An 11,664-nucleotide genomic window follows, 5' to 3' on the forward strand; every position below is an offset into this window, starting at 1 on the left:
ACTTTCTTTACTACGTTTAAGATATATCTTACTTTTACTTTACTACATTTTTTTTTACAGCTTTAGTTACTAGTTATTTTACAAATTACATAAATTGACCAACTACAGTAAACGACATTACAAATGAGTGCATCATAATAACAATAATAATTTAATCAAATTAATAAAGCATATATGATATACACGTACATAGGTCATTTTTCTGCATTGACTACCTTTACTTTACAAACTTTATTTAGAAAAAATACTTTCTTTACTTATAGCAGGACTTACTTATAATTATTAATAGAACTTTCTTACAGCGTGTAGTTGCTACCTTTATTGAAGTAAATAAACTTATTTTCCCCAGTAATGGATGAAGTAAAAAAGAAACACACGCGTAGCCAACAGTGGAACAATAAAATAAATCTTGCATGTACTCGGACATTGTAGATTCAAACACAGAAATACACCCGGAAATGAGTGCGTCGTTGTTTTCAATCCCCTGAATGTTCAACATGAAGGAAGCAAACATGTCTTTGCCTTTGAGTGTCGGGGATCTGCTGAAGGCGGATCTCCAGGAGGACCCCCTGTACCGGGACGACGGCCTCTGTGTGGTCGGTGTTTTCGGTAAAAGCAACATGCAGTCCGGGCCGTCGAAGGAGTCTCTGATCAACATTCTGGCGGACAAACACATGTTCACAATGTTCGGCGGACCGGAGGACGGCGGCACCGCGGACAGCCACATCCAGGCTTTCTACAACCAGGAGAGCCGGGTGCTGTACCTGCTGCTGTCCTCCGTCTGCGACAGCCGGCAGCTGCTACGGGCCTGCCAGTCTCTGAGCGCCGGAACCGGACACTCCGACACCCACGACTTCTGGAAAAGCCTGGACCGACAGCACTGCCTCCACCTGCTCTACATGTTCTCCGTCTGCCACGTCCTCCTGCTCGTCCATCCCAACCAGACCTTCGATGTGACCTACGACCGGCTCTTCCGAGCCCTGGATGCCCTGCGACAGAAGGTCCTGCCTCTGATCCGGGCTGCCATCAAAGACTGTCCGGTGTCCAAAGAGTGGAAGGTGAACTGTCGGCCCTGCCCTCCACGCCTGCTCTTCGTCTTCCAGATGAACGGCTCTCTGAAGGTCTTGTTTTTGATAAAGTTTATAAAAAAGTTTATAGGCCTATGAACCTTGTGGTCAAGCAGTTGGGAAAAGCAGGCCATTGCCCCGGGGCCCCCAGACACTCAGGGACCCCAAAACCCACAGATTGTTCACTTGCATAACTATGGGGCTTCAAGCAGACGATTATTGTTTCTTAATTTTACAGCCTGTCATGTTGAGGTACATTGTGTTATTAATAGCTACTGTTCAGTTATGAATATATGGCACATATCCTTAAATACAAATGATCAAGTCAGCTGACACACATCAAATTAGACTTAACTTTTTTAATACAAAAATGCCAAAAAGTAATCCGTTTCAGCCTCTTAAATGTGAATATTTACAATTTTTTATTGGTCTTCTGGGATAGTAAACTGAATGTCTAATTTTATTTTATTTTTTTACTGTACAAAACAGAACAAGGAATTTAAATATGTCAGCTGGAGCTCTGGGAGATTGTGTCTTTTAAAAACATTTAGTTATTACATAAAAAGGCCATAAATTGCATAATAAAGTTAATATTAATTTTAAAGCCTGTCTTGTTGAGATGCTTTGTGTCAAACTCTAGTTTTTATTATTCCAGTTAGGCAGACATGGTACATATTCTTAAATACAAATTGTCACAAATCAGATGACACACGACAAACTAGAGCAATAGTTTAATTGTAGTTATTGGTTTCAGCTTCTCAAATGTGAACATTTAAAATTTTTGGGGGTCTTTTGGGTTAGTAAACTGAATGTTTTAAGATTCTTTACTGTTATGTGGACAAAATAAGGAATTTAAATATGTCAACTTGGGCTCTGGGAAATTGTGTCTTTTAAAATAATTGAATTCAGTTAGCCTTCATTTAACTTACTAAAGTCTTAGATAGGAGCGTGAAAAGCATATTAAGTTGCTTCTATGTGGAAAATAAAATCTCAAATTTAACTTGGTGAACTGCAGAAAACATGGGTCAGATAATATTCCACCGTGTGACCATGGATTGATTCCTGGGCTATATAGGTTAGAAGTAATTAGAGGCGGCACATTTTTGACCCAGGACCCCTGTCCCTAATTGTGGCATGACGTTTTGGTAAAAAAGAAAATATTGATAGGGAATAAAAGATAACCAGAGTTGAAAGCGAAGACTTTTAGAGGCCCCAACTTTAATGACACCTCTTTTGTTTGTTGTTCAAAGGTGTCTGCAAATGGCTCTGGAGAGTCTGGAGTAAACCCCGACAAGCCCAAAAAGCACTCTCCCAGGAGGAGGCTGCAGCACGCCCTGGAGGACCAAATATATCGCATCTTCCGTAAAAGCAGGGTCCTGACCAACCAAAGCAGCAACTGCTTGTTCACTGTTCCCGCAAACCAAGCGTTTGTGTATGTGATACCAACAGTAGACGAGGACCCCGTAGGTACTTTGATTGGTCAACTGCGGTCTAACTGCATCTTGTGTGACCAAGACGCCACGCCGACGGTGTCAGGGCCGAGGCGTTACCAGCAGATGCGGCGTTCGGCTCGGCAGTCCGGCTTCAGCAGCGACTTGAGTAGCATGTTGATGGGCGGTCAGGTGGTGGACTACACCTTGAAGGAATTCCTCTGGCAGCACGTAGAGCTGGTGCTGACCAAGAAAGGCTTTGACGACAGCGTCGGCCGCAACCCACAGCCCTCACACTTCGAGCTGCCGACATACTCCAAATGGGTCCAGGTCGCCTCCAGACTCCACCAAGTCCTAATTAGCAACACAGAAGAAGAATCAGCGGAGCTCGCCACGAAAGTGCAAGGCCAGCTGAAGGTTTTGGATGCATTTCTCGATGCGGACACAAAGTTCTCTGAGAACAGGTGTCAGAAAGCTTTGCCACTGGCTCACAGTGCTTACCAGTCCAACCTTCCCCATAATTACACCACTACAGTGCACAAAAACCAGCTGGCGCAGGCTCTGCGGGTGTACAGCCAGCATGCCCGAGGTGTGGCTTTCCAGCGCTATGCGCTGCAGCTTCATGAGGACTGCTACAAGTTCTGGAGCAACGGTCACCAGCTGTGTGAGGAGCGAAGCCTGACGGACCAACACTGTGTGCACAAGTTCCACCTGCTGCCTCAGCCAGGTGATCACTTTCTATGGCTTTCTCAGATGACCCTGTGAATGTAATATAAAGGGTGTATAATGCAGCAACTATCTGCAGTGTAGTTTATAGTAACAGTGACAATTCAGCCTCCGGCAAACATGTACTACTAATCGGTTGTGGGATCCTAAAAACCATTATGTGTAACTGAGTTTGTAACATGCCGCAGGAAAGTTGAACATCTTCTACAAACATTAGCAGAAAGTTCTGAATGTATTAATGTACATGCATGTTTCTGTGTGGATTTATATTTAAATTAGGATAAAAAAAATCAATAAATCTGACATTCATTTCTGTAGGAGAGAAGCCAGACATGGATCGCAACCCACCCATCCTGAACCACAACAGCAGGGGACGAACCACAAGCTCCTGTAACTGCGGCAGGAAACAGGCTCCTCGTGAGGATCCGTTTGACATCCAGGCTGCCAATTATGACTTCTACCAGGTCAGGATTCACACTGCTGCACCCTCCCTCTGACGACCAGAGCAGCTTCTCTCGACTGATTGTCAAATTTCATTCACACAGCTCTGATTGTGCTAATTTGACCCATCTGTAGTCATTTTTGGTGCTAAGCTCTTATTACTATTGTGTCAGATAAAGTGTCTGGTACTCTACTTCCTCCTTTCATATATAAAGAATTTCATACTTTATACTTCAATCCATGGATGCAAAAATCATTTAAATGCAGTTCTGCCACATGTGAAATCCTGGTCATTGATTTCCAACACTAATGCAATTGGAGAAATTAAAGGGAAAACTACCACCTTATGAACAGAACTGAAAGATCTCTGCTTATCCTCTCGCGGTTTACTCATTCATTCAACCTTTATTTATTTTTAACCTCTATTGGTCCAGTGGTAGCAGTTCACTCTCTTTTACATGGTGCCCTGCATGTACACAGGACAAAAAAGGAAATGCAAAACTTTTAACGTACAAAACTGTAAAAATAAAGGTTAAGGATACCAAAAGGGCATCAAACCACCGTTAAACCTGCAATATCTGTTTGTTTTTTTTGACATTTAATTTTGTTTTAACTTGAAATGGTGAGCGTGATTTCAAGCAGCACTAATAGATACTTCAACCAGATGCTGTAAATATAATACTGACATATTGGCAAAGGTGCTATGTTATGAAACAGTTGCTTATTTATAGCTCCAGCAATTATGAAGCAACATAATTATTCAGTCGTGTTTCTGGTGAATGGAAGTTCAATACTGGCTCTCGTCCAGCTTTGTTTTTTGTCTCTATCAAGGAAATATAGCTGCTAAATGCTCCACTCTGTTCACCAGCTAGTTGCTAACTGCGACTGCCTGCTGTGTGGTGCTGAGCAGGAAGTGTACAGGAAGGTTTTGGAGCTTTTTCTTTAAAAACGGATGCCTGTTGCGGCCGAGAATGACTCTATGAGATGAGAGAGTGAACTGAAATAGTAAAGTTGAATGCCTGACAGGTAAACAATGAGCTGAAACTCACTATAAAGCTCCGTAAAGCCAAGAGGAGCTGCAGATTTAGGTGATAATTATCTGTAGGTTCATCACAACGAGTAACTTCTTTCGCTTATAATAAAAGTGTTGATTGTAGCCGCGTCATATAAAATCTGCAACACTATAAGTATATTGTCACATTGCCCAGCCCTTCCTCAAATATTAGTTTTTCCACCTCTTTGTTACACCTGTTCTGTAACGGAGTTCTTCCTGAATAGATGCTGGAGGAGAAATGTTGCGGGAAGCTGGAGAGGATTGAGTTTCCGATGTTCCAGCCCAGCACTCCTGACCCAGCCCCAGCCTGCAACCAAGCTCAACGACCCCCATGTGAGGCCTCGGGAGCTGGTGAGGGAGAGAGGCTGAAGGAGCCAAGCACAGTCCCGAGCCACACACTGGGAGACACCAGCCTCAGCCTGGCTCTCAGTCTGGGCCAGTCCACGGACAGCCTGGGGCCCTATGGAGACGGAGAAGGAACCGACACCCAAGTCCAGCAAAAGAGGCCAAGCCTTGTTGACCGCCAGCCCTCCACCGTGGAGTACCTCCCGGGTATGATGCACACTGGCTGCGCTAAAGGCCTGCTACCCAAGTTCTCCAGCTGGTCGCTGGTCAAACTGGGTCCAGCTAAGTCATACAACTGCCACACCGGTCTGGAGCAGCCAGGCTTTCTACCAGGCTCTTCCTTCCTCTTGCCTTGGGACTTAGTGATCCGGTCTCGGTCAGAGGATGACGCAGGACTGACGGAGCCTCTGGATGGAGGTACCTCCTCATGGCCAGCTCCCAACAAGAACCTGGTGGGAAAGCGAGGGAGCACTGGAGGGCTCGGTAGGAGTCGCAGGAGGGACGATATGGCTCGGGTCTTTGTGGGGTTTGAGTATGAAGACGGCAGGGGAAGACGCTTCATTAGCTGCGGACCTGATAAAATAGTGAAGGTGCTGGGGCCCGGGGGCGCCAAAGATCCTGCCACCAGGGTGTTAAACACAGACATGCCGCTGTACATTCCTTCCCCTTCACAGGCCCGCGGCCTGAAGCCTCACTTCGCCCAGCTGACTCGCCTTTATATTGTGGTGCCTGATACCCAGCTGGAGGTTACCCTCAACCCACAGGTAAAGAGTAGACTCCACCTCTATGACTTCTTTGTTCAGGACACTGTAACCTAAGCTGTAATACTGTAGTTGCAAGTATTTACTGTGTATAGGCTTTATTTACACTCCCAAGAACAGTAAAACATTACTGTAACAAGCCAAGATGTCCAGAGCAGATCAGAGTTTTGCTCTATAACCAGTTAAGCCGAGAAGCTAAAATAGTCTAAAATAGTTTTGCATTTTAATGTGAGCATCTTGTTGTAAAAGACATTGAATATGGTTTCCTCAAAAAATGCCTCAGATAGTATTAAATCTTTAAAAATTAAAAAGAAGTATATTTTCTTCCCTGCCATAGATATTAATATTTTGTATAAAATGTTTTTGTGTCTGATTGTTATAGACTAGGGCTGCACGATATTGGAAAAAACTGACATTGCAATATTTTTCTTTTCTGCAATTTATATTGCGATATGAAAAAATACAGGAATTTACAACGTGATTGTTAACACGCTTTATTTGAAATGAAATAAGCATCCTAGAATTATTGGGTGATTTGGTAGGTCTGAAGGCTTTTTGAGTGCAAGCTATCCTTTCTTGAGCATTAATGCAGTAAACATAGTTTTAACTAAATAATAAAAATAAATTAAAGAGCAGCAACACACCAACCCGCTGAGTGCTTTACAAAAGTTTCTTTGCTTTTTGCAACCAAATCCACAGTTTTGGTGGTTTTCAAATTGTTGACGACAGCTAAACAATATTGCTGGATCGCTGTGCATGCAGTGCCTGCTTGTCACTCATTAGCAACAAACTTTGTTTATCCAAGAACCATTAAATTATGTTACATCAGACAGATTTCTCTTGTAGAAAAGTCATAGAAAATGATAACCGTGCTAGTTTTCCTTTCTATACATCAGCAAAAAGTTGAGGTGGTTGAGCTTTTTTGACTTGCTTGACATTGCATTCGTCTGCGATGTGACTATTGCGATGCTAAAACGATATATTGTGCAGCCCTATTATAGACGTTATATACCAAACACTGGCGTTACTGCTAGTTACAGCTCATCGTCTCAAAATAGGCAAGTTTCAATTTTATCAAAAAATTTAATTAACTTCAAATAATATATTGTTTTTTGGTTATGCTGCTTATCTGGAACGAGGTGGCATTAATTTAATTAATTATATCATTAGAAATTATTGTTATATTGACGTTACAACACAGGTTGTAGGTTGTAAGTAAGTAAAAGTTTATTTATGTAGCAAGTTTCCAAAACCAAGGTTACACAGTGCAACAAAAACAGGTCAAGGCATCACTTAGAGAGGGTTAAAAGAATCATTACAAGAGCAAGAAATAAAAATTACATTAATAAAAAGAAGAAATCCAAGGCATCAAAAATCAAACGTAAGGAATGTGTGAGATATGTCTGATCATTCTTTAATAAGTGGTTGACTAATATGGGGTTTTCAGTAGCAGATATATAATTCTGATATCAAAACAGAGAAAAGTCATGTATAATTCCAATATTCCGAGCAGAGTGCGATATAATATACATGATTATCTCAGCCGTGTTGTTTTAGATGGATTTTTTTATTAATTCATCAGAATGTGACTGGCATTTAAGGGAGAGTGGGTACAGTTTGTCAGAAGTGATGTCATTCAACTACAATATTCTCTATAGTAAAATAATGTATATTTAACACCAGCTAGTAATGGTTTTAGTTTAGATTAGCTGTCCTTTAGGATGATATATTGGCCTTGTGAGTGCAGGTATCGGTCCGATTAAACTGCCAATCTAGTCTGTCGCTAATTTCAATAAGAGACGTATGAATGAATGTACTTTTAATAATGTCACATTAGAGCTGATACTATGACTCTTCTGCTGTGTTTTCAGGTACAGCCTGGTCCTCCTCCCTGCCCAATTTTCCATCCAGAGAAGACGGATTTAGTGTTACCGCCTGACGGTCTTTGGGTGCTGCGGTTCCCTTATTCCTACGCAACAGATAACGGCCCCTTATACCCCCCCAAAGAGAACCAACCACTCAACAACTACAAGGTGCTGCGAGGCATCTTGAAAGCCACCACTGCTAATCCTCCACCACAATGAACCTGCCCCACACCTTCACCTTCCTGGACCCACTCTTATTTATTTATACCTACTCGTATACCTAAATACCCCTAAACCTCTTCAGCCCTCATCAGGTCAAAATCTGACCTGATCAACACTTTCGTCCATGACAAGCATGTTAGAAATAATAATTAATCAATAACTAAACTAAACTAAATGTGCTGTGGATATTCACAGTCCACAGATTGAATCCCATTCATTTAGATTGTTGATTTTGAGAATAATTCAAACAAATTTACTTCACACGTTCATGCTCCCCAGAGGAAGAACCCGTTCTGTAGTCCCATCCAAACTAAACTTTAAAATCATCAGTATGGCATTCGTTCAAACACGTTTTGGGTATTGTAGGCTGAAATGGACATTGTAGCCCCCTGCAGCCGTTAGCAGAGCTTTAAGTGGCCAACATACTTCTTCAGAAGTGCCTGTCAGACTTAGGAAACCCCTAACATTTTAACAGTGTCTGACAATATCTGTAACTTTCTGAAACCAACTAGCTGACATTCACGTAGCGACTGGCGTGATACAGTTCTCTCTGTCACTTTTCATGTGAACAAAGTGAATGGCTTCCAGGAGGCTTACCAACACACCAAGTCATCAGTCTGTTGTCAGGTTCCACTGGGCCGTCGTTGAGCGCCTGTGACTGACTCTTGCCCGTTGGCTCTTGCCCGTTGGCTCTTGTTGTCCCTTGTCAGCAATTGTTTGGCAGTTTGAGCATGTTAAATCAGCGTCAGAGGCAGCCTGTGTGAGAGAGAGCTGTGTGATTGTCTCTTCGGCCTAGCCAGTTGATAAGAAGACCTTGGATGCGGAATATTCAGTGTAACTTTTTAACAGTAAGCCTGCGTTAGTACAGCAAGCGCATCTTTTCCTCTGTTTCACCTGTCCATACTGACTAAAACAGCATTTTTTTTCTCCACAAAACAGAGCTTTTGTGTGTAAATCTTGTAAATGATGACGTAAGCCTCCAAGTGAGGGTACGGGGCTATGTGGTAGTAAAGTTAAGAAGAGTTCTCTGTGATCATTCATTTTAAATGCCATCATAGTCGTCGTGGACGGAGAGGAAAAGATGGACTTAACGTGGACGTACTGTTGTGAATAATAACGGTCAGCAGCGGTGAATTAAAGTAACGATTAAAACAGAGGCTGAAGTTGAGTGTCAGGAATTAATTCTTTGGCAATATTTTACTGTAAGTCCCCCCCATTTACCATTTATAAGCAGAATATGAAGGTTTTAATAAATGGTCATAGCTATCACTTTAATGTAGTTGTAAACAGATATAAGTGCTTATTAATATATTTATCAACAACTATAACTCATCCTGTGAGCAAGTGGAGGCTGCTGTTTGAACATATCATAAATGACAACATAAAAAAGTTTAAATAATATAAAATATGCGGAAAGAGGAGACATTTGAATTGTTAACAAATATTGTAAATTAATAAAAACCTTTTTTCAAAGTTATATCTGCGTACAAATACATTATAGTGTGTTATACACCTTATGTCACCGTAATTAAATGTTTGTAAACTACTTAAAAATGTGAAATAGGGAGACGCAAGTGTTGCCTGTATTCTGCATCAGGTGTATGTGCACTACTTCGCCGGACACACCTGATGTTTTTCTGTAAATAAAGATAACAAACTGGCTGTTTGTCATTCTGTATTGAATGTTATTATTTATAATGTTATGATATTTACTTGTCACTGATGTAGAGGTATAGTGAAGCATTCATTTCTTCATATAACTCAGATCAGATAAGGAAATCTCTGACTGGCAGCCTCCAAGAGAAAATCCTCCAGGTAGATTTTTAAGCAATATGCATAGTATTGTGTTTGTGTCCACTAGATGGGGCTGGACTCCATCATCATGTTTAAACCACCACATCAATGACTGTTTTACAGCTTGGAGTAAAGGCAAACCAACAGAGATGGCCCTTATTGGACTGTTTATTCAACAATACATGTTATTGTGTCAAACTACAGATGAGACAGAGGGCCTTTCACATTTCCCAAATTTGTGCATCCTCGATCCTCACTCCTTGAGGTGCATTTTAGGAGTTGAGATGTCCTTCACGATGGCGCATTGAGATCAATTTCCGGGTCACAGCCTTGAGGATCGAGGAGGCACATATTTGGGAAATGAGAAGGGCCCAAAGAGAGACAGCATGTTTACAATATGTTCAAAATGATGTTGCTAACTAAGACTCTATCTAACCCCAGATGCTGGCTTCATCACGTTGGCTTCCTGTCAAATTTAGGATTTAATTCAAAATCCAAGGTCCAACTCAATTTGGCATACCCTTTTGAAAGCCCCCTCAGAACCCTGGAAGACTTTATATAACTGGGCGAAAAGTTTTCTCCCAGTGTTAGTAAACTGAACAATGTGCACAATGGATGGAGCGCCCCTGTAAACACAAACTGCTGACAAGTAATACTTTGGGTTTACATTAAACATTTCATTGATGTTCTCCAAAATATGTACACACAAAAGGTGGGTTCCTGTCACATTCATGACAACCACTTTATGAACAAGTTCAACCTGCATGAATCAACGTTTTTGCTATTGTACCTTAATTTCACCTACCAGACAGCAAACGTACTGGCATTATTATTGATTTTTACGATAGTCTGTTGTTGTTCTCTCGATAGTCTGGTGTTTTGCAGTGCCTCCTATCCTTAGATTAAAATGGGAAGCTGTTGCACCCAACTTATTTGGTTGCTTCTGTACCTCCATCTTTCACGTGTGATTAAGATCAACAGGAAACAGAGAGCAAAGTGTAAAGTATGTATTCTTCATTGTCTCAATTTCTGTGCATTGATGCTTGACTGAACACGCTGTTACTCTTGAGTGCTGCAACCAGGAAAATCAATTTGTGATCTCTTAGTAAGACACACACACACCTTTGGGAATGAGGGTAGTAACAATAAGGTTAATAACAAAGCTAAGGAGTGTGATTCAAGGTCATAAAGTTTAACAACCACGTGTCAAGATTTAAAGAAACATTCAACATGTACTGTAAAAAATTCCCAGCGTGACTTTAACTGGCTCTTCAGCATCACTCAGTGCTTGAACACCGCATTTCCATTCATGCTTCTCGGTTTGAGCTGCTTTTCATCTCAACTGACACTATCGCACATATCGCAACTGACACATTCAAATGACACTTCAACAGATTTTTACATCGGAAGTGACCATTAAACTGCTTTCAGCTCTTACACTTCAGTCAACACTTCAACTCCTTTTATTGCATTACATTTCTAACGACATTTTAAATGACATCTTTCAGTTTTTACATTGTATCTGACGCTAACCTCTTCCAGGTTTTAATTTATCAGATGTCTTTTATCACTTCAGTTCACCTACTTTTAGTTCACCTGACTGCACTAACGCAAAGTGCACACTTGTTTTGACCATGTTGTTGCTGGCGTTATGTTGTGCAGCATTTTGATATTTGATAAGACATTAAAAGTGTTAATCTGTTACTCCAACTGGACTTCATTGATTGTATTTCATTGTCTTAACAGCACCTTAAATAAGTGCAGGCATCTAGGTTGTTTTAATGCAGGCCTGAATCCCTGCTTACAATATCAGCACTTTAACATCAACTGACGTTTCAACTCCTTTCACTGGTTACACATCTTAAGATTTTATATTTTTAGTCATAATTAATTCATGTCATTGTAAAATTGTTTTAACGTGTAGAATGTGTGGGTTTATATAGTATTAATATGATGTCT

At 41.2% G+C, this 11,664-nt stretch overlaps 1 protein-coding gene across 1 annotated transcript; it reads left to right on the plus strand.

Annotated features, from left to right (window-relative positions):
* The first annotated feature begins 442 nt into the window (after nt 1-442).
* Nucleotides 443-9,573, plus strand: smg8 (SMG8 nonsense mediated mRNA decay factor). The gene is made up of 5 exons (XM_046040426.1): nt 443-1,121; nt 2,318-3,224; nt 3,542-3,687; nt 4,943-5,827; nt 7,696-9,573. The coding sequence occupies exons 1-5, from the start codon at nt 489-491 to the stop codon at nt 7,906-7,908; spliced, it is 2,784 nt and encodes a 927-aa protein (XP_045896382.1). The 5' UTR covers nt 443-488; the 3' UTR covers nt 7,909-9,573.
* Nucleotides 9,574-11,664: the final 2,091 nt, after the last annotated feature.

This window comes from Micropterus dolomieu, linkage group LG23, assembly GCF_021292245.1.
Source record: "Micropterus dolomieu isolate WLL.071019.BEF.003 ecotype Adirondacks linkage group LG23, ASM2129224v1, whole genome shotgun sequence".
Taxonomy (NCBI): Eukaryota; Metazoa; Chordata; class Actinopteri; order Centrarchiformes; family Centrarchidae; genus Micropterus; species Micropterus dolomieu.

Coding starts and splice junctions, on each gene's coding strand:
- smg8 (XM_046040426.1), top strand. CDS start 489: ATGTTCAACATGAAGGAAGCAAACATGTCTTTGCCTTTGAGTGTCGGG. Junction 3,225..3,541: donor CCACCTGCTGCCTCAGCCAG/GTGATCACTTTC, acceptor TCATTTCTGTAG/GAGAGAAGCCAGACATGGAT. Junction 3,688..4,942: donor CCAATTATGACTTCTACCAG/GTCAGGATTCAC, acceptor CTTCCTGAATAG/ATGCTGGAGGAGAAATGTTG.